The sequence below is a fragment of the Vicia villosa genome, linkage group LG4 (genome assembly GCF_029867415.1).
Source record: "Vicia villosa cultivar HV-30 ecotype Madison, WI linkage group LG4, Vvil1.0, whole genome shotgun sequence".
Lineage (NCBI taxonomy): Eukaryota > Viridiplantae > Streptophyta > Magnoliopsida > Fabales > Fabaceae > Vicia > Vicia villosa.
In genome coordinates, this window is record NC_081183.1 from 153,605,336 (window position 1) to 153,633,270 (window position 27,935).

General features: G+C 33.0%; 2 protein-coding genes and 1 long non-coding RNA gene across 8 annotated transcripts; 1 reads left to right on the top strand and 2 right to left on the bottom strand.

Moving 5' to 3' along the window:
* Window positions 1-261: 261 nt before the first annotated feature.
* On the top strand, window positions 262-8,340 carry LOC131595556 (polyribonucleotide nucleotidyltransferase 2, mitochondrial). Its single transcript, XM_058867923.1, has 16 exons — window positions 262-709; window positions 1,097-1,252; window positions 1,330-1,500; window positions 1,783-1,908; window positions 1,986-2,147; window positions 2,253-2,372; window positions 3,397-3,534; window positions 3,648-3,810; window positions 4,002-4,127; window positions 4,394-4,524; window positions 4,819-5,038; window positions 5,151-5,234; window positions 6,246-6,325; window positions 6,643-6,786; window positions 6,865-7,566; window positions 7,762-8,340. The coding sequence occupies exons 1-16, from the start codon at window positions 434-436 to the stop codon at window positions 7,864-7,866; spliced, it is 2,904 nt and encodes a 967-aa protein (XP_058723906.1). The 5' UTR covers window positions 262-433; the 3' UTR covers window positions 7,867-8,340.
* A 550-nt stretch (window positions 8,341-8,890) lies between these two features.
* Window positions 8,891-11,393, bottom strand: LOC131599986 (sirohydrochlorin ferrochelatase, chloroplastic-like). 5 transcript variants are annotated; one of them, XM_058872219.1, is made up of 7 exons: window positions 11,323-11,393; window positions 10,978-11,029; window positions 10,660-10,847; window positions 10,512-10,573; window positions 9,798-9,908; window positions 9,566-9,658; window positions 8,891-9,334 (listed from the first exon to the last, which is right to left on the bottom strand). In XM_058872219.1, exons 2-7 carry the CDS (start codon window positions 11,019-11,021, stop codon window positions 9,230-9,232), a joined length of 603 nt encoding a protein of 200 aa, XP_058728202.1. In that variant the 5' UTR covers window positions 11,022-11,029; window positions 11,323-11,393; the 3' UTR covers window positions 8,891-9,229. The 5 variants fall into 5 exon arrangements, with proteins under 5 accessions (XP_058728202.1, XP_058728201.1, XP_058728203.1 ...); XM_058872218.1 differs by lacking the exon at window positions 11,323-11,393 and adding an exon at window positions 11,229-11,291 and having other exon boundaries at window positions 10,660-10,880; XM_058872220.1 differs by lacking the exon at window positions 11,323-11,393 and adding an exon at window positions 11,229-11,246.
* Window positions 11,394-19,968: 8,575 nt separating this feature from the next.
* On the bottom strand, window positions 19,969-22,354 carry LOC131599987 (uncharacterized). 2 transcript variants are annotated; one of them, XR_009282973.1, is made up of 6 exons: window positions 22,047-22,354; window positions 21,919-21,976; window positions 21,328-21,440; window positions 20,935-21,134; window positions 20,351-20,417; window positions 19,969-20,271 (listed from the first exon to the last, which is right to left on the bottom strand). It is a non-coding gene; the product is annotated as an uncharacterized LOC131599987 (long non-coding RNA). The 2 variants fall into 2 exon arrangements; XR_009282974.1 differs by lacking the exon at window positions 20,351-20,417.
* Between the last annotated feature and the right edge of the window lie 5,581 nt (window positions 22,355-27,935).

Sequence of the window (27,935 nt, forward strand, 5' to 3'; positions counted from 1 at the left end):
ATAGACAGAGAGAATCTTAAATTAAAAATTGATTGATTTCATCTATCAATTAAAAATAAAAATCTGATGTATTTAAAACGATAAAAATATATTTAAACAAAAATATAAAATTGAATTATCAATCACATAATTACTGAGATTTGATTTCATAATAATTAATTTCCATTTATTTTTATAAATTATTAAAATAATTAGTATATTTATTGGAATAGTTTATAATCCAAAGGCCATTAATTGGCTGCAACATTACTCACTGCCGAGGATCCTAATGCGAGATTTACACGGAGAGACAGCAAAAACTAAATGTCGTGCATAAATATAAAATGGGAAGATAAACCCTGAATCATTTTAAGTTAAACCCTAAACCCTGGCGCGAAGATTCTCAGCTCCAGAGTGATACCGAGGCATTTTCCGGTGAACCTTACTTCCTCCAATGTCTATTGCATTGCGGATGAGAAATGCAAAGCCACTTCTCCACGCATTACGCGGCCATCTCTCCTTCCACCGCACCATTAGTTCAGCAACAAAGTTTCTGGAAACTTTCACCGAGGAATTCGAAATCGGCAACCGCCTCGTCACTCTCGAAACCGGTAAAATTGCTAGGTTTGCTAATGGAGCTGTGGTTCTGTCAATGGAAGATACTAAAGTCCTTTCCACGGTGACTTCCTCTAAAGCCGACACTGCTCGCGCCGATTTCTTGCCTCTCACTGTAAGTTCTTCTATCTTCTCATAGCTTTAAGATTTATCAGCTCGAAATTGTAATTGCTTATGGTTGAATAAGGTGTTGTTACAGTTTCACGAGTTTATTGTAAAATGCTGTAATGAGTAGCCTTGAAGCTTTCTCAACTTGCAATTGCATTAATTCTGGTTGAATTAGGCATTATGTTATATAAGTTTAACTGTAAAATGCTGTTATTAGTATCTTTGAGCTTTCTTAGAGGTTTTAGAAAACAGTCGCGGCTTTTGCAATTTCGATCCGTACAGGTTGCGGTCGCGGTGTGAATTAACCACACTTTGTTACCAATACCGTTTTGGCAGTCACAGACGATTTTTTGAAACCTCGGCTTGTAATTGCAATCATTTTTGGTTGATTTAGGTTGATTATCAAGAGAAGCAATTTGCGCAAGGTGTGATTCCGACTACGTATATGAGGAGGGAAGGTGCTCCTAAAGAACGGGAACTTCTGTGTGCTAGAATCATTGACCGTCCTATTCGACCTCTTTTTCCACATGGATTTTATCATGAAGTTCAGGTATGATACTAAACTGTTGTCTAGTTGTATATTTTGTTTTGTTGATTTGTGGTTGATTTTTGTTGTTGATTTATTAGGTGATGGCTAGTGTTCTTTCCTCGGATGGAAAACAAGATCCAGATGTGTTGGCGGCTAATGCGACTTCTGCTGCGCTTATGCTATCAGATATTCCTTGGGGTGGCCCTATAGGAATGATTCGAATTGGTAGGATTTGTGGGCAGTTTGTGGTGAATCCTACCATGGATGAGGTAATTTATCATGCAGTTTCATCGATTCCTCCATATTACAATATCCTTTAGCTGCTTAGGGGACGCTTGAAAGAACTTTTATGTAGCTTACACGACCAGTGTTGGTCAATGGCAGTCATGGTGTGGCTGAATTTCTGGATTCTCGATCAGAACTAAAGTCGAAATATAGTTTGAAACTTTAATCCGATTATTTTTTTTTGCTAAAAAATGGTAGACCATGGTTTTGTTTGGTTGAATAGCGTTCTTCTCCATTCTCTGATTATTTGCATTGCAACATTGCAGCTCAGCTTAAGTGATCTTAACTTGATATATGCCTGCACAAAGGACAAAACTTTGATGATTGATGTACAAGCCCGTGAGATATCTGAAAAAGATTTGCAAGCAGGGTTAAGATTGGCTCATCCGGAGGTGACTTTATTATTTTTTACTTGTCTGACACCGTTCATAATTGAATGCTTTTGAGATGTGTTTCTCTTATTATTCAGGCGGTAAAGTATATTGAACCTCAAATTAGATTTGCCGCTAAAGCGGGCAAGTCCAAAAAAGAATACAAACTGTCTATGCTCTCTGACAAAACACTGGAGAAAGTCAGTAATTTGGCCGAAGCACCTATTATAGACGTTTTTACTGATCCTTCTTATGGAAAGGTGCTCTTATTCTCTATCTCTTATTCCATCACTTTTATTGGATTGAGAATGTTTGATAATTTACTCTCGTTATATTTATCAAATTTTTGTTATAATTATTTCTAGTTTGAACGTGGAGAAGCATTAGAAAATATCACACAAGATGTAAAGAAAGTGCTTGAAGAAGAAGATGATGAAGAAAGCCTCAAGGCTTTGTCAAAGACAGTAGACACAGTGAGGAAGAAGGTGGGGAGCATTCTGATTTATAAGTTTGAAAGAGATTATGGTTCTTACTTATTATTTCCTAAAAAAATATAATCCTTAATTATTTACTATTAAAAGTCTTGCCATTTTTTACGAAACCTTAGCTGGTTGTAAAATCACTTTCTGTCCCTAGATACCAGAGTAGGTATTTCACAGTAAAGATTAATACTTGAGAGAAAGTGAGTGAGAAAGAGAGAGGAGATCATAATCGAGAGAGTTTGAGATGATCCTAAACTTAAGTCTTTTATTATTAGTATGAAAAAGGTAATTGATTCCAAGTTCCAACCATGATTAATCTATTTACTTAGACAGTTACTAACTAATAATCTAACTAACACGTGGCAACTAGCATTAGAACCTAACACAACCTTGCTTTTCAAATCTTTGAATGCTTAGCTCAGCCAGGCATAACGTAAGAACTAAGTTTTATATTTATTCCTTGTATATTTCAATATACATGATACACCATAATCAAGAGACTGTGAATAAATTGAATAAAAAAAGAGATTGTGAATAAAAAACTCACATGTTGAAGAATATAGCAGCATCCTTAGTATTCTTGTGATGGAATTTTGGTCTAATTCATCATCTTTTAAGGATTACAAAGAATTAAATAGACAAAACTGTTTTGGTCATTAAGTTTTTAAAGGTAAACTTGAAATATTAGAAAGAATGCTGAAGGGAAACTTATAGTTATATTATTTTAGTTTAATCCTTCTGAAGTTACCCTTCAAACTTGTATCAGCAAATACTTAGTCACTAAAATACTTCAAGAAAATCGATGATGAAATATATTGTTATATGTATATTTTGTGTATCCCGACCATATAGAATTGTTCTGTTCTGTTTTCTAGCCATATTCTTGCGGCTGTAACGCAATCTATCAGATTTTTGCCTTGTAATTTGCATATTTCAGTCAATAATAAACTTGCATATCTACTTGTCATGTTGATTTTTTATGTGCTTTTCGAACATTTGTGTTCATTTATATTTTCAAATAATGTAGGTGGTCCGGAAAAGAATTATTAGTGAAGGATCCAGAGTTGATGGAAGACAGTTAGATGAAGTAAGACCCTTGTATTGTGAAGCTGGATATGTTCCCATGCTGCATGGATCTGCACTTTTTTCCCGTGGAGAAACACAGGTCAAACACGTTCCATGTTTTTCTGTTTTGGATTGGTGAAAGTTAAATAATTGTAGTGGCATGAAACAATTATTGTTTAAAACTGAAGTGATTTGTTTTGATGTCATGGGCAGGTCCTATGTACAGTAACACTTGGAGCACCTACAGACGCTCAGCGCTTAGACTCTTTAGTTGGACCTCCGTTGAAGCGGTTTATGCTTCACTACAGTTTTCCACCATTCTGCATTAATGAAGTTGGTAAACGTGGTGGTCTAAATAGGCGTGAAGTTGGTCATGGTAAATGAGTACCTTGCTAAGACTATGCATAATACTATTTGAACATTGTCTTTACATTTTGGTTCATGGATAAACTATATAAAGATCAAAGAGAATCTAAGAGTGAAAAACAAGAATATAAGTAATTGGAATTTGCATTCACATAGCTTCATTAGCTAAAGAGGTTGCTTTTTGTTGTTTTACTTTTGTAGGGACACTTGCTGAAAAGGCTCTTCTTGCTGTTTTGCCTCCTGAAGATGTTTTTCCATATACTGTTCGTGTCAATTCCGAAGTCATGGCTTCGGACGGTTCAACATCAATGGCAACTGTATGTGGAGGTATTTTTTTAACCCTCAATAGCTGCATTTAATGCCATTTTATGAACTTCACAATTAAGCTTTGGAAAATTGATTCCTTTTCTTGCGACGAATGTTAAATTGATAGAAGGTTAAAATACAAGTATAATGTAAGCTATAACCTATACAAACAGAAAACAAGGACAAGAAAAGCATGACATATTATGTAATCTGACCGACATCACTGCACAGACCTAGCCTATGTTCTAAATTGAGAGAAAATTTACTATGGATCTTTCTGTTTGTAGGGAGTATGGCTTTGATGGATGCTGGCATTCCAGTAAGGGAACATGTTGCTGGTGTTTCGGTGGGTCTTGTTAGTGAACTTGATCCATGCACAGGCGAAATAGTGGACTATCGTATACTGACTGATATTTTGGTATTTTTCTTAAACTTATTGAGTTATATATCATGCTGTGCAGTGTCGGTCTGTTTGATCAATATCCAATTATAAAATGATATGTTTTACTTATCAACCACCTCTAGGTTTGAATATCTACTATCTGTTTTAACGATTACATAGTTGTACTTTTGTTCTCTGCTTTTCATGGTATCCCGGTTCCTGATGTGATCAAGTGTTTCTATATTAACAAGCAGATAGATAGCTATAAAACAAACAGGGATTATTGATTATTGATTTCACGCAGAAGTTTTAAATTTTAATTTTTCTAAGGGCTTGGAAGACCATTTGGGTGACATAGACTTCAAGATTGCTGGAACTCGAAATGGAGTTACCGCCATTCAGTTGGATATGAAACCAGCTGGAATTCCACTAGATATCATATGTGAATGTTTAGAACCTGCACATAAAGCCCGGCTACAAATTATTGATCACATGGAACAGGAAATTAAAGCACCACGCACCAAGGATGGCATTTCTTCTCCACGACTAGGTTTAGATCTTACACTTTTTTTTTTCATTTCATTTGTTATGTAACTTTTTAAGTTAGATTCCTTGATATTTTAAGATACACTAATGTTTAAGATTTATTGTTGATGATGCAGTCACGTTAAAGTACAACAATGATGCTCTTCGTCGCTTAATTGGACCAATGGGTTCTCTAAAAAGAAAAATAGAATTGGAAACAGGTCACTTTTACTTATATTTGCTTAAACTGTGTTTTAACAATTTGTTTTTCATGTGTGAGGATCAAATTCTACCTTAATACTATTTGCTTAAACTGTGTTTTAACAATTTGTTTTTCATGTGTGAGGATCTAATTCTACCGTAATACTATTTTTTGTTCTCCTATTTTGGTTGATGATTGTCATGTTTGTAAAGGGGGTATAAGTGAAATATGGTTTGTAAGAGGGGTTAGTTTCAATTGGTAATGTAAGATGGTAAAAGTGATATGTGGTTTGTATAGTGTAAAGGAGGTTAGTTCAACATGATTAGGTTTGATTCTTATTACCAATACCAACAATTCTCTTAATAAAAGATATGTAAGTATCATACTGAGCTCCTACCAATACTTGTGGCACGCCTTGGCCTTGGAATAGGGTGGCCTCCCATATTCCTCCGAAAAAATTCTCCAAAAAGAGAAACGTTTCTTTTGTACTGATAAATGGGCTTGGGCTTGGATCTCACTTTCAAAGGCTAACTCATAAAACGAGGGTGCCCATGCTCTAGGATATATATTTATACACAATGTACAACCCATAAATCTTTACGATGTGAGACTCAAATACAACTTCCATACCCTCAATCCCACTTTGTCGGGGTCTGCGTCCAATTCCCACATGTTTCACAAAATCTGGCTCGGACATCATCTGTGTTTGGGCTACCATCATGGGCTGATATTTTTAGTCTTGTGGAGTGAAAGACATGTTCTCATACCCAAATATCTCAATATGTGCTTGTTTGCTGTTTATAGAACGCAAGTGATGAATATAGATACTGGTGATAGTGATGAAGTCAAATATCATTGTAGTAGGAAGTCAAATGTTAGCTACTGGTGATGAAGTCAAATCTCAATATTGTCCATTTTTGGCTTCTAAAACATGAACAGTGTCTTTGCTTGCTCTAGTATATATATATTTTGCAGAACAGCATAAAATTTTAATATTTCCTACTGAGCTGTTATTGTTTTCTACACTCAGGTGCGCGGATGTCTGTTGGTGATGGAACACTTACAATAGTTGCTAAGAATCAATCTGTAATGGATAAAATACTAGATAAGGTAGTTCTTACTTGTTGAACTATTAATTTTTAATTTGATCATGTTTTTTTTATGTTATTATTATTATTATTATTATTATTATTATTATTATTATTATTATTATTATTTAAATTGCATTCTTGCAGTCGTAAGTGAGACAAATTGTCTCGGTCCTAATGTGATGATAATGTCATGCAGGAATGTTTTCCTTACATATTTCTCTTTTAAACTACTTTGATGTTTTCCTGTACATAGCTTAATAACAGAAATTCACGTTTCGAAATTTTATCAGTCCTTTTATAAGCTGTTATTCTAAGTTTAACGTTCTTGTTTGTCAGATTGATTTTATAGTTGGCCGTGAAATAGAAGTTGGAGGTGTTTACAAAGGTGTTGTCACCACTATAAAAGAATACGGAGCTTTTGTCGAGTTTAATGGTGGCCAGCAGGGCCTTCTCCATATTTCTGAGTTGTCACATGAACCAGTATGTATCTGTTTTACTATTGACAGCATAAACTCTTTTATACAATAGTGTATTTAACGAACTCTATCCTTTCCTCAGGTTTCCCGAATTTCAGATGTAGTCTCTATTGGCCAGCAAATTACGTTGATGTGCATTGGCCAAGATGTTCATGGTAACATTAAATTGTCCCTCAAAGCGACTTTGCGTGGACGTGGAGGATCAGACAATAATGGTATAGCTGTAGGATCTGCCGCATCTGCAAAAGAAACTGCCAACATTTGGGCACCAGTTTCGAATGCGTCTAATACTACACAAGAACAAAATTCTGCTTCCGAGTTGTGTATAGAAAAAAATGAGGTGGCTGAAACAAAACCCTCAGCCTCCCAAACACCAGTAATTTTAATACGCAGTGCTGAAGAATGTGATGAGGAGGAGAAATCTCTCAGCTCGAATCACAATCAAACTTCAAATGGTCCTCTTATTGATGATGGGGTACAATTGGATCACAAGTCAAAGTCTCTGTCCAAGTCAAAACCTCGTAAATCTCAAGATACAATTGATTCTCCATCTCATTCAGGTCCCTTGCCATATAAATCTGCTAAGAAGCCAAAGCTTTCAACGCAAAAAGAGTCAAAATCTGATACTCAAAGGGAAGAAAGGAATGAGAAGGAAGGTAAAGACAATTCAACTACAAAAGATTTGATACTTGGAAAAGAAGTTACTGCCAAAGTTTATCAAATTCGTGCACATGGGTTAGTATTGGATTTGGGTGGTGGAGTTCGAGGAATGTACCGTTTTGAGGTAGACTTATTGCTACAAATAATCAATTTCATTTTAGCATCTAAAACAACATTAACTTCTTAAATCTATATATTTGTTCTGTGCCGGTCATTAAATTGCATTCTTCTTGCTTCCTCCCGGTCACTTAACCATTTTTTATTATATGCAGCATGAGACATCTATCACTTGCTGACCTATTTTTGTTTTGTATCGCAGGAAAATAGCAAAAAGAACTTTAACATAGGCGAAGAGATGCAAGTAGTCTGCTCAAGCTTTTCTAGCAAGGGAATTCCAGTAATGTCTGCTGTGGATGACAACTAACTTTGAAATAGCTATTACTTTCATGAAAGAGAGTTCATAGATGTATACTGCCAAGATGCTTGTTTGGATGCATATATGTGCTTGGGCACCCTCATCTTTGAGCTCATTTTTGAGATTGAGATGTCCATTTTAAGAATACGCGCATCCCTTCAACAAAAGAGAATATGGGCATGATCAAGGCTTACAAATGACAAGGAGCTTGTTTATAGTTCACTGCCAAAATAGAGAAAGTTAACATTGTGGTGATACTACTTCAATTTTGTCACATTCATAGTCTTGAACCATATAATAAGCAATTATTTTGTAAACAATATTTTAGAAATTGTATTTTAAATATAATTTACATGATGCTATAATTAGAAGTACCAGTCTAATTTCACAACACGAGAATTACAAAGAGATGAACTTGTTGATCACATTAGAAGACCTTAAAGAATAAAGAATAAGTTTTTTAAAGTGTAATCCAGTTGTAATAAGAATCGGATTCAAACTCTAATACCAAGTCCCCCTACCCCTGATATTTGCCTATCAAAATGAAATTCAGCATAAAACTTGTAAGCCTTAAAAATGGCCACAACATAAAAATCTGCCAAATAGGTAGAGATATAAACATTGGTAATAAACAGATACTTGACACGGTTAATTGCCCAATAAATGGATACTTCTGTAAATTTATATAATACTACATTTTATGTTTTATATTACTATGTAAAAATAAAAATAAAAATGTCTCCTTATAAGGAACTTATGAAACTAAATCTTATTTATTATTGATTTAATAAACAATTTAATTAAGTATTTAATATAAACATTTTCATGTAAAAGTTTATGAATGGGTTATTTTTATTGCAAAAGTTAAAATAAAATTTAAAAAATTTCTTTAAAGTTGTTTTTATAAACTATCTTAATAAACAAACTTATAAAAATAAATTAAAAGTAATTTATAAAAATACCATAAGTTATTTTCACAACCTCTATCAAACAATTTTATAAATATTTATGTCAGTAAATTAGTTCAAATAAATGAATTAAAACCAATCCCACATTTTCAATTTGGATTTTCTAAGAGATCAGTTATACACCAGGATTAAATTAATACAAATTTGACAGTTATCATGATTCACATTGCAAATATATGCTCAATACATTATCCATCCAAACAAACACAAGGCAATTGCATGAGGTAATATATTTGATGATTTGAAGCACACATAAAGTTTATCTATGAGAATCAATCTGTTGCTTGAAGTTGTGGCTTTGGAACAGTTACAGCTCAACAAATTTACACATTCCTTTGACTTTAAGGTTCATCTCATCCTCATCAACCTTCTAAAACGAGCACCCAACTATTTAGTATCATAAGTTATTGATTAAGTATGCATTTTCCAGTCCCAGCACAAACTGAACACTCATCTGCGTCTCCAGCTACATGCTTCAAGCAATAATTGATCCTATCATTCACGACATCCTGCAACACAAGGTTTGCTTCAAGTTCAAAATGACAGATATGATGCAAAATATAGCCGCAATTTGATATTTTAGAGTGTGTTGGGTCAATGTGTTTAAAAGGGACGCAATAATGGACAATAAAAATGACTAAAATGCACTTGAACTTAAAATGTTAAAACAGAACAGCTGTTACTTAAATCGGAATAGGTGAGTTGACGTAAAAAGAAATGAAATAAGAGAAAACTTATACCACAAGTAGCTCATGGAGTCCAAGGGGCGCAGTAACAATGTATGATACACCAGGGTGTTGCTTTGCTGCCTCTGCACTCAAGGCAGGAATATCCTGCATATGATGTGGCCTAATTAGGACTAAGTTTGAGCTTTTGAGATATTATCAATGAGTTTGATTTTGATACTGCCAGTTTACAAATAATCACATTGACAACTGTAGAAAGGTAGAACTTAGTTATATGCAATTCTACCTTACTCCAATGCTTTCCAGGACCGAGGAAAAAGGGACTGATAATAACACGGTGTGCCCCTTGCTGAACGCAAGATTGAAAAGCATCTCCAATTGATGGTTCTGCTAGTTCCTGAAAACTTATAAATATTACTATACGGAGTATGAAGAATTTGCTCTATGGCTATGCACCTATGTCATAAAATGCAAAAGCAAAGATGAAGCAAGATGCGCCAAGAAAATTCTGTTACTGCAATTGTTATTTCTACAAGCCAAATATAGCGTCGAGATCAGAAAATGATGACAAATATGTTCAATTGTGCTTGTGCATACCAAACAACACAAGGATATGTCAATAATCATACAATAATGCCAAACTAGGTCACGTGCTAGCAAAAAAAATTTAAAAAAAAAGTTGTATCCACCCAATTTTCTAAAAGCTATATAGATACTGTTTTAAATCATGACATCAGTAGTATTGTGATCCTTGATATCGATGAAAATTGTTGTCAAATGTAGCCAGTGCAGCCTCGACTTTGGTCACATTACAGAAGATGAAAAAAAGTTAACTGATGTCACAAAACCAAATCAGAGTCATGAATGTGATTGATGCAGACTATTACGGTCGTGTTGGGGAGACATAAAAACCTAGACGTCAAGGTCCAAACCGCAGCCACACACTCAAGCATCTATGTATCTAACATGAAGAAAAAATCAACAAATTGAAGAAAATTACCATGTGAGCAGGCTCCACAATCTTGTATCCAGTTTTGTTTCTAAACATCTCCACAAACTCATCTAACATTCAAAACAAAACAACTTTATAAAAATCAAAAACTAAAACATTCCCAATTGAATATACAATTTCTGTAAACTATTCTTACTAAGCATTAGATTGGACTCTTTGCGACGTGACCCATGATCCACAATTATGACTGCATCATCGTGACCAACCCCAGATGAGTTTTGAGTGCTTTTACGCAAAAATTGAAGCTTTGAAGAAAAACCGAGAGAATTCGAGGATTTCGAGGGTGCCCATCTTTGGTTTGTTCCAATTTCACTTGCAGAAAAACTAACAGCAATCAGAAAGAAAAAAACAACACCACTGGAAAAACAAAAAAACAAAAATAAACAAAAGGGTAGAAAGTGAGATGAGTAATTTGAGGTATAGAATGAGAAATTGGGTAAAGAAAAAATTGAACCTTGGGAAGAGATTTGAAGGAAATGAGAGAGACTTCACAAGCATAGTTGATCCTGCTTATAGGAGATATAGAAGAAAAGGAATTTAACATATATATAGTTTTCAGATTTGGTACAGCTCTAAGAGGAATTTTCACAAACACCACATATGCAGAAAAAATTGACAACAACATGAACAAGCACTATAAAGTATCACAATTCACAACACCAAAACTTCATATAGCACAAGCACAAATCGACAAATTACACTTACACCTAACATCATTCAACCAAACCAATTACAATCAATTTTGATTCATTTTATATAAACATGCTAGAGAGGAATCAGTAAGTGAGGAAATGGTCACCTTGACTAAGAGAATCCCCAAAGATGGAAAAAATATAATATCTTTGTGAAAGTGGTAGTGTGAGGATGTCACAGTTTGTATTCTTTATACAAAATTTAACTATAGTTCTTTATCAAAAAAAGAAAAAAAAATTTAAATAACAAGGTTTAAAAAAAAAATTACCAAAAAAACAAGTTTTTCAAAAAATTTACTAAAGTGTCTAGGTTTTGAAGACCCCATGGAGTATGCGCCAAATGAATTGGCGCATTAGTACAAAAATTAGGAGTATGCGCCATATGGTTTGGCGCAAATGTGGAAATATTTTTTTTTTTTTACTTTTCATAACACATATACGCCAATTCATTTGGCTAATTCAAAAAATTTTATACTAATGCGCCAAATGGTTTGGCGCATACTCTAAGGGGTCCCGCAAAACCTAGACATTTTGGTAAAATTTCTGAAAACCTTGTTTTTTATGTAATTTTTTTTATAAACATTGTTATTTAAATTTTTTCATCTCAAAAAAATACTATATATTAATTATAGTTACTAATAAATAGTATAGTATAAATAGGTATGGGAAAATTACTAATTCTTTATCAAAATAATTCTCAATTAACCATAATTTTTCACTAATTCCTAAAGTTCAAAAACAAATTTGTCAAGACAAAGGCGACAATGTACAATGATATTGGGGACGACAATTCATGGGCACATGAATATACATGTTGATAGGGAACTTAAGACCATCTCCAATGGTAGTTTCTTCTATTTATTTTTTTTTGAAGAGGCAAAATTTATTAAAAACCAGCATAAGGAATGTTGTATGAAACGTTACAAAGTCTGGGGGCCAAGAGAAAAAAATAGAACCAGATTATACATAACCACCTTACATAATTCTATACCAATATATCACCCTTAATGCATAAATCCCCCAAACCATACAAATGATACAGAGCCAAGCTAAGATTCCATGGTGTTACAAAGTAAATGACTCAGCAGAGGCTGAGAGTACGATTGCACAGCGGCGCCGCCAAGAGTGAGAGGAACGATGCATCTGGAGCGCCTCGGCAGCGGAAATGAACCTGGTGGGAAAGAACCAAAGAGATAACGGCCTATCCAAGAATGATTCTTGGGTTCAAGAACCATTGGGATTGATTGCAAGTTGCTGCTTTGTGTTTGATACTCAACCAATTCCAGGATTGTCTTTGAATATCTTCGAATAATTGCTCAACAGATGTGACCTTGTTCTTGAAGATTATGTTATTGCGAGCTTTCCAGATACTCCAAATGCAAGCAAACCATATAACTCTGACTCTTGTAACAGCTTTACTGCTTCCATCCATAAGAGCTCCAAACTGTTCAAAGTGGTCCCAGCAGTCTTTAGGGAACACCGCCAGCAGACTAAACCACCTCATGACTAAGTACCATACACCTGCAAAATAAGGACACTCAAAGAACAAATGTGAGGCCGATTCGTCTTGACCGCAACCACCTACACACTGACGGTTATCCTGATTTATAATGCCTCTTCTTAGAAGGTTGTCTCTAGTAGGGAGTCTGTTATGAAATAGCCTCCACACTAGGCACGATACTTTTGAAGGTACTGATTTATGCCACACACTGGACCAGGACCTAGACGACCCTATCCTATCTTCCGCTCTCAGCAGCTTATACATTTCCTTCACTGAATATACTTCTGACTGTTCACGATCTCCTATATCTAAGATACAGATATCCCTCTACCATAACGAGCTATTGGCGTCGCTCATTCTATTGACTCCTCCATTTCCACCGTATCTATCATTCAGAATTTTATACCATAACCCCGTTCTTTCATTCCTAATTTTCCACACCCACTTGCCTAGTAATGCTAAGTTGAATACTCTCAAATTCTTAATATCCACACCACCCTCCTCTAATGGTCTGCAGACTATATCCCATTTGACCCAACTAACTTTTCTCGCCGCTTCATTGCCCCCCCAAAGAAAGTGTTTAAATAGAGATTCGAGTTCAGCGAGGATACCTGAAGGGGCTTTGAAGATGGATAAGAAATAAACTGGGATGGATGACAAGACAGATTTTAACATAACCACTCTACCTCCGATCGAAAGGTGTTTGTGCTTCCAACTGGACAGTCTTGATCTCACAACCTCCAACACCGGTTGCCATGTCGATCTTGGATTGGCTCCTATGGGGATCCCCAAGTATACAAATGGTAACGAGCCCACCTTACAGTTTAAGACTTTTGCTGCTTCTCGGAGCCAGTAAGGGCAGACGTTAACACCAAAAATACAGCTTTTCTGAAAATTGACTTTCAGCCCCGACATCAATTCAAATAGTAACAGGTTTGCCTTTATGCTTCTAATATTTCCCCAATTCTTTCCTCCAATGATTAGCGTGTCGTCCGCATACTGGAGGTGTGTGATATTTTCCTTTCCTTTTTCAAATTTGAAACCAGAATAATTTCCATGTTCGACTGCTCTGTTCATGAGAAGATTAAAACCTTCTGCCACCATTAAGAATAAGAAAGGGGATAAAGGGTCTCCTTGCCTCAATCCTCTCTCTGCCTTGAATTCTTTTGTCGGGCTTCCGTTTACCAACACTGAGATCATTGAGGTTTTCAGGCATTCTGAAATCCATCTTCTCCATCTCTCATGGAAGCCCATTCTAGCCATCACGAATTCTAAAAAATCCCAATCAACTGAGTCATATGCCTTTGCAAAATCCACCTTAAACAGAATAGCTTCTTTTTTCTTTCGTCTTGCTTCGTCCACCACTTCGTTTGCGATTAATATACCCTCCAGAATTTGTCTCCCCGTTATGAAGGCGGTTTGAGTTTCTGATATGATTGATCCCATCACTTTTCTCAATCTGTTTGCTAGCACCTTAGCAATTACCTTGTATATACACCCGATCAGAGAAATAGGTCTGAAGTCATCCAGATTTGAAGGGTTCCTCTTCTTTGGGATTAACACAATGAAGGAAGAGTTTGCTCCTTTAACCATCCTCCCATGTCTATGGAAATCTTGAAAGACTCTAATAAAGTCTCCTTTGATCTCAAGCCAGAATTCCTTAACAAAGCCTAAGTTCACGCCATCGGGACCTGGGCTTTTTGAACTGTCGCAATCCCACACTGCTCGTCGTATTTCTTCTTCTGTGAATTCTTTGACAAGTTCCTCCTTCTCTGCCTGGGTAATTTGTTTGAAGTTTAAATTTGCTTCTATACTTCCAATATTCCTTGCCGAGAATCGATTTTGGAAATGATCGAATATAACCTTCTTCATTTCCTCCGCATCTTCTACCTTTTCTCTGTTGATATCAAGGTATATTATTTCATTATTCCTTCTCCTCCTGTTTATGCACCCATGGAAGTATTTAGAATTCGCATCTCCTTCTCTTAACCACTTGATTCTTGATTTTTGCCACTGAATGTTGCAGTTTAGATTTGAAGTCTTGTATAAGTCAGCCGCTTTCTCCCTTTTTTCCTTAATTTCCTCTGTCGACAAGCCCACCAATTCTTCTTTGATTTCCAGTTTGTTTAAATCTTCTTTGAACTTTTTGATTTTTTCTTCCAGATTTTGGGAGTGGCATCTATGCCACTCTTTTAACTTGTCCTTTATTTGCTTGAACTTCTCTTTTAATATGAACATTCCCCAGCCTTCCACTGTTATGTTTCCCCACTGCTCCTTGACAGATTTGTGGTATCCGTCAATATCTCGCCAACATGATAACATTCGGAACGGTTTGGGGCCCCAGTTCTGGTTTGATTCTCTTAGAATAATAGGACAGTGATCTGAGAGTCCTTTGTCTATGCTTCTTTGTTTGATGTCTGGCCACTTTCTGAACCAAGCTTCTGACACTAAAAATCTGTCTATCCTGCTCATGCTTGTTCCTCCAGTCCTCGACCAGGTATATCTTCTTCCATGTAGTGGGAGGTCTATTAAGTTTGTCTCTGTGATGAATTCATCAAATTCTTCCATCTCCTTCATTCTTAAGTTTTCACTACTTCCTTTTCTTTCAGAAGCGTTCCTGGTTGCGTTGAAATCCCCGGCGACGCACCACTTATCTTCATACTTTGCTTGAATCTCTGTTTTTAGATCATGCCACAGTAATCTTTTTCTAGTAGCTTCGCATGGTGCATATACATTTACGATGTTGACTTGGACCTTCGTCTCGCCCCATTCTCCTATCAGCCAAATATAGTGATCTTTAGTAATTTTCTTTGTTACACTGAATTCCTTTATGTCCCATATGATGAGAATACCTCCGGATCTGCCGACGGAAGGCTTGAAGTGGAAATCACACTCTGCAGACCCCCAAAGCCAAGAACAGAGGCTCCTCTCTATAACTTCCATCTTTGTTTCTTGGAGACATAACACCTTAGGTTTGTGTGTTTGAATCAACTTCTGGATTTCATGTTTCTTCGCTAAACCACCCAGGCCCCTTATATTGTAGCTTATCAGATTCAACATGAATTACTAAAGTTGTACTCCCTGGTAAGGCTTTGTTGCCTTAACGTTTACCTTCTGCCCCTTTTAACCTAACTTCCATTTCCTGAAGGATTTCTCCTTCTTCTCCTTTGTGGACTATTCCATATTCCTTTCCTAAATCCCAAATATCTTTTGCAACTTCCTTAGCGCCCTTATGGAGCAGAACCCAATTCCTCCTTTCACTCTCATTATCGAGCAATAAAATGTCAGTTTTAGATGTGACCTGATCGGATTGATGATGTCTGAGGCTACAATTGCAACTTGTGTTCACCTTCTTTCCTCTCTTCAAATTCTTCCTTTTCTCTTTCATTATTAGCAGTCTTCTTTTCCTTCTATCTTTGAACGATTGGGCCGGATCCTTTATTAGTGATGTTGAGTCTTTTGGTCCTCTATTTTTGGTCTCTGGGTTCTCCTTCGATTCTCCAATTCTCCTATTGTGGTTTTCGTGTTGGCTGTACGATGAGTTTTTGTGTTCTGCTCCTTGGTCTTCTTGGGTTCTTGTGCAGCCTGTTTGACTATGGCCATTGGGCTCCGGGTTTGAAGTGAGGTTTGGCCCCGATGTGCTATCTAGATTTTGGCATTGGGTTACCGTCGTATTATTTGGGTACTTGATATGTGGCCCAATCTGTTCATGTTGAATAGAGTCTGTTACTTCTTGGGCTTGCTTTAATCCAATGAATTTAGGTTGTAAGGGTGGCCCAGAGGTATTTGGTCCAGTCTTCACCAGCTTTTTATTGCTATTTGGTGTCATTTTTTCCATTCTATCAATGCTTTCCACTTCTCTCTCCATTTCTCTCTCCTCATTTAATCCGCCGCCTTCATTTGGTTTTCTCGAAGTCATCTGTCCCTCTTGTTCTGACCGATGCGCCGTTTCTTCGTCTTCACTCTTTTGTTGATGATATCCTCCATCCGCAGCAATCAATGCGTCTGGTTTTTTGTTGCTCTGCATTAATTGCGCTAGGATTTCTTCGATATTCTGGATGTTCTCTTCAGGTTCCGATTCCACCGGCGATGGCGGAATGAATGACCCTTCTGAATCCGACGATTCCTCACCTTCGTATTCTGTTGGTTCGGTCTCGCTAATGTGAGTGTCATACTCAGTATGACAATCGCATACTTCCTCGGTAATCCGGACACGATAGTGTTCTTTGTTTATTTGTATTGTGATAATTTTGTTTATTGCTTCCAATATTGGTGTTCTGATTAATAATCTCGCCACATCTAGTCTCATCATGTCTTCAGTTGCTTGATCTAACTTGATTAACCTGCCGAATGAATGAGATAATGCTGAGAACGTCTTCCTTCTCCAAGCGTGGACTGGAACCCCGAGGACTTTGACCCATGTGTATCGCACTCCTCCAACGTCTCTGGGTTCCCATTCTCTGACAATGCTAAATTCTTCTTGGAAGAAAGCTTCTGAATCTTTCATCAGGCTCTTGAAGTCCTCATTTTCATCCACTTTTAAGAAGACTTTTTCGCCTCCAAGAGGAATGACCTTTATCGATGTGATACCTGATTCAATCATCCGACTCTGTAAATAACTTATCTCTTCTGCCTTTTTGAGGATACCGGTGTACCCCGATCTTGCCCACTCCATCTCCGAATCCTTGACTGTTAGTGATAGGCCTACCGTTTCATTGTCCTTAGTGCCCCTGTTATTTTCCTTCTGTATCCAGACTTGTTGATCGTTTAGTTCTAAGGATATGACTGCTTCTGCATAGCTTCTACCTTCGGTTCTAAATCTGCGGTGTCTCATGAGCTTGGATGCCTCGTTGTTATTGTTGCCGCCAAGCGCCTCCCTTGTTGTTGCTGTTTCGCCTTTTCTCCTGTTGCTATTCGATGGGATTGTTTTTTTGTTTGGTTTCCCAAATTTGGAGATGTTCACCCATGTTTTGTATGATCCAAACCAAATGTTTTTTAGTTGTTCTTCCAGCCAGCTCTCGTTTGTAATATCTGCATATCTGACGAAGCCAAAAATCCATCCCCTTTTGTTTCTCTTCTTTGCAATATATACGTCTGTTACTTTTCCCCACCTTTCAAACACCCGCGCTACTTCTCTGTCGCTGATATCTTCTGGGAGATTGTTGACATAACATGTGGTTGTATTGTTATAATCTGTCTTGTCTTGATCCTGCTTGTTTCTTCTCCATCTTCTTGAGCTCACTAGTGTCCATCTGCCTGTCTCTCTCTCGTTGTCTCTCATTCTTCTATTGAGTTCTCCACATGTATCATTAATTTAATAATTAAATATTTAAAAAATTTGCCATGTCATAATAGAGTTGGATTGCAATGCAACAACTAAAAGATTGTAGTACCCAATCAAGTCAAGTTATGAGGTAAATTTGTGGGACCCATATCATATTTTTATTAAAGTTAAAATTAAATAAATTCTTTTAATATGATGTGGCTTAGTGGGTCCCATAAAGAACTCAAATGTAAGTTGAACCATTGGAGATGCTCTAATAGAATAATTTATTATTAGTTTTATTAGTATTTTAATGTATTAGATGTTATTATATTTTCTAGAATATTTTTAAGACATTTTGGGCTTTTAATAACTTTTGAGCTTTTAGTTAATTATCCATTAGGAACATTATATATGTAGTGTCTTTTGACACATTTTAGAGTATCAATCAAAGAAATAAAATTTATCTTTATTCCTTTTATTTTATCTTCTTCATAGTTTATCTACTTAATATAAATGTAAGGTTGTCATGATGACAACCCTAGACAAAAACCCTAGACAAAAACCCTAGCATTTGCTTATGTGTCATCTTCACATAACATTTGCTTATGTGTCATTTTCACATAACCTCATGCTTATGTGTCATCCTCACAAAATTCTACCTCCCAAAAAACTACAAATCTAAAGAAGTAACTAGTAAGAGACCCGTGCTTCCGCACGGGTAATTTAATTATAATAATGTCTAAATAATTAAAAAAATATATAATAATATAATTATGAAATTAAAAAAATAACAATTTAACAAATCGTTAATGTGATAACATATGAATGAGTATTAGTCTTATAACACTTAGATGATATTAAATACAAATGTAAAATTTTATATATAAATACACAATTTGAAATGATTTATATTTTAAGTGAACAGTAATCATATAAATTTAATTATAATAAATAAAATAGGTAATCTATTGATAGTGACCCGTAAAATAAAGCCGAATAACATGCAATTGTTATATAGGCTAATTATTTCATTTAGAGACCAATTAATTACTCATCTAATTACTCATTAATATATATAGTGTTGTAATTATCATAATAATATTTTATGTTTTAGTTACAATAATCATAAATGAACTCATTAATTTATTTAAAAACTTATAAATGAAACAACAAATTGATTTAAACTATTTTAAATAAAAACTATTATAAACCAATAAAGACTATAAATGAAATAACAAATTGATTTAAGCTATTGTAAATAAATATTAAAACTCATAATATTTTTAGTTAAATTTAAAATTGTAATTAAGTAATAAAATGTATAATTTTATGAAATCATCACAACATGATAAGCGAAAGCATTGAAATGGATTGAATTAACTTTGACATGAAAAATAAAATATAATTGTACATATTTTTTGACATGGATTTAGTTTTAGTTTTCCCAGCCGAATTAGAAGTTCATGTCTGTTGGCAGGGTTATGAAACATTTGTAGTCAAATTCCTTGCTAGATGTGGTCGTCCCAATAGTTTTCGAGGCCTGCCACGTAGTGGTTTACCAATATTTCTGGTCACGTGTAAACAATTTGAATCAATTCTCATATGGATAATAAATTTTTAGTATTATTCAATGAGATAAAATATAATTTTTATTTTATTAAAGATAAATAGATTAATTATTTGACCCGTGATATAAATAAATTTTTAATTGTAAAAAATAATCATTTACCATGAAGATAATAGCTCATTCTGCTGAGAGCTGTTGTCATCCGTTGGTCAAATTATAGGATAAAAACCGATAAGAACAATCAAAGCAATATAAAAATTAACTGAAGCAGCAAGATTTAAATACTAAGAAATATATATACTATAACTGAAGCAATCAAACATTGTCATTTGATGATCATGCAAGCAATGGCCAAAATGAGTTAAAAGTAATGTAGATAATATGAAGTTAAGAATATAATGACGGAATATATGGGCAATATTTCAGCTCCGAAATGATTTATGCCGAAGTACTTTAATAGGACCCAAAAATCAAAATTAGAAATTGACAACACTAATACTAAGTTACTGACATTCTAATGTAAGGAAAATACTTTAATAGCAACACAAGAAATACTCAAGTTGGTGATGTATTTCTGATGTATTTATGCAAGTTAATTAACAACTTAAGCGAGATATTATCACATAAATTGGAGACTTCAAATTATGTAACATCTATATCAAAGAAGTCTTCAGTTGGTTTTGGATTGACATGTTTGAACAGGGCAGATTACCTTCTGAAAGCTGCAAGCAAAAAAAACTGTTTAAGAACAAATACCAAATGAAAAAGAAGATGAAGAAAGAGAAAAATAGCAACAATTACATTCATATCTTATCTCACTACATCATTGGGTCATAATGATGTTGATTACCTTCTGGACATCATCATTCTGTCTCCAAAAAACAATATTTTAAAATATCTCCTAAATCTCAAGAAAGGTTGTATCCAGTTATGAAACATTAAGAGAGAAAAAAACTCAAGAAAGGTAGAAGAAGTTTACATAGCCAGAAGTACTCTACTCAAGTTCATCTTAGAAGTCAAATATATAATTGTACAAATGTAATGAAGAAAGAAAAAACAAAAAACCACTACTAATTCACCATTAAGAACACGTAATATCCCAATCAAGCCGGTCTGTATGCACATCAACCCACTATTATCCTCCCCAAGGACATATACCTCATCTGTTAACCACAACAATATAAAATACAACCTAAATCTACAATAAATAAATCCAAAATAGTAATGGATAATCGTTGTGTCATGTGTGATTTGAGGAGGAAAAGAAGAATTATTCTAGTAACTGACTGACAACCATGATTCAAGTCATTGACTCAAAATCTTCAAGTTTGGCTATAAAATGTACTAAAACAGTCCTCACAATATAAGGTGCAGAGTATCCTCACCTCTACTCTTAAATGACAACCCAATGCATATTGTGCATCAGCATCACCCATATCTGCCGCTTCTACCAATAATGCTGCCTCATCCATCATTAGTAGTCCTTTGTGCACAACTTCTTTGTGTGCTTGTAGTCCTTGAGTTTCAGCTTACAGATATTGCATCTTTTTTTGCTTTACAAAATCAGGATTCAAGGGCGGCATACCTGGGATGCAACAAATTGAAATCAGGATTTGAGGGCGGCATACAAGAAATGAATGCACTTGATACATGATTTTCGCTCTCACCAATTCATTGAAACATAACCAACAACAATAACCCTCATATCATTGGATTAATCAGAAGTGAAAACAATTGAATCAGAAAAGGAAGAAGTGAGGCAGAGAATTCGTTCTCACCAATTCATTAAATTGCCATTGCAAATCCGATGTTAGAAGTCAGATCACCTCTCCAAATTCGACGGAATCAGCCACTACGCACAAACCTCCACGTTTCAAGGAACTGTAACTGTCTATAACATTATGCATATATCATTATCAAACCTTAAGAAGGAAAGGTGATTAGGTAATCTACAAGAAGTTATCATTTTTCCTTTACCCTAGTTAAAAGGGTTTGAACAAAATATTAACAAATCAAAACAATGAAAATCAATTGTTGATTGCTTAAACTTATGAAAATCTTGAGGAAGAACCCAGTGAATTCATCAAGTATAATGGTAAGGTTCAAAAAATTCATCAAAAGTTGAGACTTTAAACTTACTTATGAAAATCTTGAGGAAGAACATACCTTGAGTTTGATGTTGAATGAGGAAAAATTAAATCTTTGCAAGAAAAAAGTAACAGTGTTGAAGACAAAACAGAGAAATATTAGAAAAATCAAAAGCCTAAAATTGAAATTCAGAAAAAATCTAAAACCAACAAAATCAACATAAACAACAACAACAAAAATACAGAACCAACAAAAAATAACCATGGTAGCTATGAATCCACCTTTGTTTCTCTTCCATTGAGCAAGAAGCTTGAGTTCTTCAATTTCCTCTTTATTTGCCTGTAAAAAGAAAAAGCAAGCAATAAAAAAAACTCAGAAAGGTTGATTCTTTAGTGAAAATACCACATACCTAACTTTCTCATGTTAATAGGAATATAAACAGGTTGGAGAAGGAGAAATGATGTCCGTTCTTAACGAACCCGTCGGAGATGGAGTAACACGGTCGACATCGAGGTTGTTCGAAATAAAATTTCAATCGGTTCATTAGAAAGACCGTGGGATGAGGAGTATGAAAATGGCTTAGATTTTTTTATTGGAGGTGGTGGTCGTAGATAATGTGAAGAAAGGGGACAGCGGCGGCGGCAAGACTTAGGGTTTGAAGAGAAAAGAGAGAGCAAATCAAAAATAGGAAAGAGAAGAGGAGAGGAGAGAAAGAGAGAAACGGGGGTTTGGTAAAGTGTTTTGGCAAAGTACAAAAATTGAATAAATTGACCAATGGAAGGTGAACAAATGGCATGGATGAATATTGAATTTGTTAATTACATGAAAGACCTTTTGGTAGTGTAAAAAATATTTGTTGTAAGGGCTAATTAGTCATTTTGGGCTACATTTTAGTATTGGGTAGATAGTTGATAGTTGATGATGGCAACCCTATACAAAATTCTATTGATTAATTCTAATATATACATAAATAAAAAACCTATTTTTTTATTAATATAGTTTTTGTATTAGTAATTTTTATTATTAATCTATTCAAATTTCTCATTTTTGTTAATTAAATATGTATTATCATTCCAATTGAAATAGTCGAGCAGTAAGTACAAACATGAATTTGAGAAATAACTTATTTATGTAAAAATAAACTAAACATTTCCTTAAAAATATATTTAAAACCTTAAATAACTTTTATATAATTAATTTATAATAGAGAAAAAAATATATAAATACGATTTTAATTTATTTGCGGCAAATCATTTCTTATTTGAGTGTTTCCTAAATTTTAAATCAATTTTATTTTATATTAAGTATATTTATCTGTTACAATTAAAACTTCTAAAATATTTTGACCCATTACTATATTTTGTTATTGTGCATGTCTCACGTTTGCTGCAAGTGAATTAAAAAGTCATTTTGTTCAAATTAATGTGTTGTTTTTTATTATTATTCATATTCTATTATACTATTTATTAAGAGACAAATGCATTTAATAAATTAATTTCAATTTTATATTTTATAACATAACACTACATATTCCATTCTATTATATTGATTTTATTAGATTTTATTAAAATTTATAAGTTTTGAATGACAAAATCAGTTATATTTTGAATTCATTGCTATCCAATTAATTTTTTCATATCAAATAAAATACTATATATATTTAGCCTTTGTTACTAATTCATTCACCAATTTGTCGCTATTTTTTCTCATTATAGTCTATGTTCTTTTAAATATCATTCACATTTTATATTTTTTTCATTTTAAATTTTTTTATGTATCATTTTATTTCATTATTTATTGTTTTAACAATTTTGCAATTTTTATAAAATTGCAGTGTTCACATGGAAATTCAATCCCTACATTATAATTTATTTCTTAAGACACTTATAAAAGGTGATTGTATATGATATAAATTTCTAAATATTTTTTTTTTGTAATTTTGATATTGTAAAATTTTTTGGTTTTTTTTTTATCTATGATCATCTTTTTTGTTACAGGAATTAAAACAATATCAATTAGCAATTTTAAGGCAGCCATCTGGGAATCAAAAGATCAATGTTTGCAGAATGTTTAGTTTTGCAATGAAATTAATACTTTTATTTTCTCTCCAAATGATGTGTAAACACAAATTTTCATAAAAAATATTTAAAATACTCTACATAACTACGGTATTTTTATAATACTTAGTTAATTTTGATCATCTAACCAATCTATTAAAATAGTGTCAAACAATCAATTTTAAAAAATTATGGTTTAGATGTTTTAAAAAAAATAACATAGCCGTTTCAAAAAATAAAACCATTATGAAAATTGAAATGGTCCACTCTTAATCTGACTTTTTATTTAAGCATGCAAATTTTTCTGTTCACATATTTATTTTTCTAATTAAAAATTGATTGGTGAGATGTTTTATTCTTCAATTTAATATAATTTATATTCAATTTTTAAAATTTTATATTAAAATTAATTTTATCACTCTTTAATTCTCATTTATCAAATTCCAATGAATTTTTTAAAATACATAATTAACAATCCCCGTTATCATTTAGCCGTTTCAAAATACAAAACTATTAAATTGTCTATTCTTTATTCTTTTTAAGAAAACCTTTCATTTGAGCATGCAAACCTTTCTATTAACATATTTATTCTTTTAATTAAAAATCAAATGGTGTAATATTTATTCTTTAATTTAATAAATAATTTGTTCATGTTTTCATGCTTTTATACTATCTTCTCTTATTCTTATTGGAGTAATGACTATTAAGTACAAATATGGAATTGAAGTCCTTTGTATTATAGGAAAAGTTTATCTATCAAAGGTAAAAAAAGTCTAGCATAACGTTGGTCATTTTTAAATAGCTAATTGTCTTTACATTTTATAACCCATCATTTTATGAGTTGCTATATTTCTCCTATTCACATATATTTCTCCAATTCGTTTTTTCTCTCAATTTATTTTATCTAATAAATATGTCATTACCAATACTTTCGATAATAAAATTTTTTATTATCTTTATACTATATATATATATATATATATATATCCAATTATATTATTCAATACACCATATTATTTTTCTAAAATTTATCTTTTATGCGGGTGAAAACACATACATGTTTTAGAGTTATATCTTCATAATACACCATATGTATTATGGAAATTTCTTTTTATTTGTGTTTAATTCATCCATTTTAACATATATTCTAATAAGTCATGACTATTAAAATAATAGATGACCTATAAATTAAATTGTATATATTATCATATAATTTTTTTTTATAAATTCTCTAAGCAAATATTAAATATAATCATACTATATTATAAAACACATTCGATATATAATTATGAGATTTCGTATAATTATCCCTTTCATATTCTATTTAATGATTATAATAACTCATTAACTTTAGTTATAAAAATTAATATTACTTTTTAATATTTTTGTAGTCCAATTAAATAAAATAAATAAATAATTATTTTAACTATGAATGAGAAAAGATATTTACATGATTTTTTTATAGTTTTGTAACAACGAAAATATACTTATACTACTGATAAAAATTTGAAAATAATTTAGTATTTTTTAAATAAATCTTTAAACTAAAAACACAATGACATTACTAATAGTAGATAAGAGTTATATCATAAAAATTTACAATATTTTAAAACTTTTGCTAAATTATTATCAACTATGGATAATATATAATTCAATTCAATACCGATAATGGTGCATAATATCTAATTCAATTTATTGAATGCTATATATATATATATATATATATATATATATATATATATATATATATATATATATATATATATATATATATATATATATATATATATATATATATATATATATATATAATTTGATATTTAATTTTGATGAAGATTTATTGTTATTGCTTGAATGTGACTTCATCAAGATCATTTATCACATCCAATGGTTAATATTTAATCCTCTTATATATTATTTAAAATACTTTAATAAATTTTATAAATATGCAAATGCAAACAAATGCGCATCGCGCGAGTCACAAGCTAGTATTTTTAAGCTTTTAGTAGTTTTGTTAGGGTTCTTATTTAGCATCCTAAGAATTGGTGCTTTCATTCTTGAACATCAAATCCTCCCATGGCATACCAATTTCACTCCACCATAGACACCACTCCTACCACACCATCATTTCCATGGGAAATTTTTACACCTTATTATTCTCACACTCATGTTACATCATCATCTCCAAATTTATATTTAAATCATGGATATTCACCAACTACACCTTATAACCCATATCCATCTCATTCACATGTTTCCTCGACCTGCTATAACAATTTTTACGAACAAGCACCCATTTCCCCCATAGCAACATCACACACACACCCTAACTCCACCAACATCAATTTCCATACCTTTCAAAACCAATCATATGACCCTCACACACATATCTACCACCAAAAAAGATCCAATGATGTCAATACTCCTTACCAGTATCACATCCACCATTCACCCACTCAAATTCCAGTCAATAATCCTTACCAGTATCACACCCACCATTCACCCACTCCAATTCCAAAAAAAAAGCAACCATTCACTCAACAACAAATTCAAACTTATCCAAATAATTTTCAAGAGCTTTTCCAAAAGTTGCATCTAGCTGAAGAAAAATATAAGAACAAAAAGAAAGCTATTGATGAGAAATATCATGCCTCTATTCTATCTTTCAAGAAAAGATCTCAAATATATTCTCAAGAAATTTCTGATGCACACAAAATTCACAAAGAAAAATATCAAACGAAGTCACTTCCGGCGACTTTTATGAGTACGACGACGGTTCCAGCATCTTCTGTGGTGTCATCTCCGACATTTATACCGGAACCACCAGATCTGCAAGCGGAACTACTAGCTTTCCATCCGGAAAATCCAGTTGATGAACAAGAAACATTAGCTGTAGGAAAGTTGGATTTGAATTCACGGGCTTCTCAGCTACCACCACTGAAACCACCGTGGAAACCACCATACAATATTTTTTTGGCAATACCTTTACCACCTTTAAATTTCTTAAGGAAAATTACCAAATCCAATTCAAAGCATCCTTCATTTTTTACTTGTTATTTTTGCAGTACTCACCCACCATACGATTGTTAAGAGCCACTTTGTCCCGAGAAAAGTTGATTTCCTGCCAGAATAAATCTCAACCGTCCTACAAAAGCACAATCTGCGTGAACACTAGTCATCCAACCATTGTGTGCCATGTGTTTTATTTTAACCATTTCATATCATCTCACATTCATCCCACTCTCCATAATATTAGGCAAAGGTGGTCCCCACACATAAAATTGACGTTACAAACCTTTACTACCTCATTTAATGTTTTGGTTACCATTACCTTTGTCTTTGTATTTTTTCTCGAGGACACTGCATGCCTTGTTCCTGTTGCTGGTGGAAACTATGCACTAAAGCTGAAACAATCAATACAAGATATTTTATATGAGATTTCCAAAGAATTTCTTAATTTTTCTCTTTATGTAGATGCATTCAAACAATGGGATCCTGGAATAATTCTTTCAACTATTATTTTTACAACCTTGAGGACAAGATTATTTTTGAAGGGGTGGGTAATGATAGGGAACTTAATAGAATAATTCATTATTAGTTTTATTAGTATTTTGATGTATTAGATGTTATTATATTTTCTAGAATATTCTTAAGACATTTTGGGTTTTTAATAGTTTTTGGGCTTTTAGTTAATTATCCATTTGGACCATTATATATGTAGTGTCTTTTGACACATTTTAGAGTATCAATCAAAGAAATGAAATTTATCTTTATTCCTTTTATTTTATCTTCTTCATAGTTTATATTTTTAAGATTTTAGTACTTTTGTTAGAGTTCTTATTTAGCATCCTAACACATGTATTATTTACATTTATAATAATAATAATAATAATAATAATAATAATAATAATAATAATAATAATAATAAATCGATTAATTATAAAATATTTTATTATTTTAAGTTTCTTTAACATTAAATTTTTTTTGTTGAATTATAAAATAAACAAATAATTATATTAAATTACAAAATAATTTAAAATTTTAAAATTAAGAGACATCAATCTTTATATATAAGGATAAAATTAAAACATAAATATTATTGACAAATAGAAAAAATAAAGTATTATACAACAGTAATAAATAACACATTTTATTTGACTATGAACTCAAGCTACAATTACTGGCCAAAGGAAAATTGCGATAAAATGCATCACATAAAATACACACAAAAAAAAACTCTC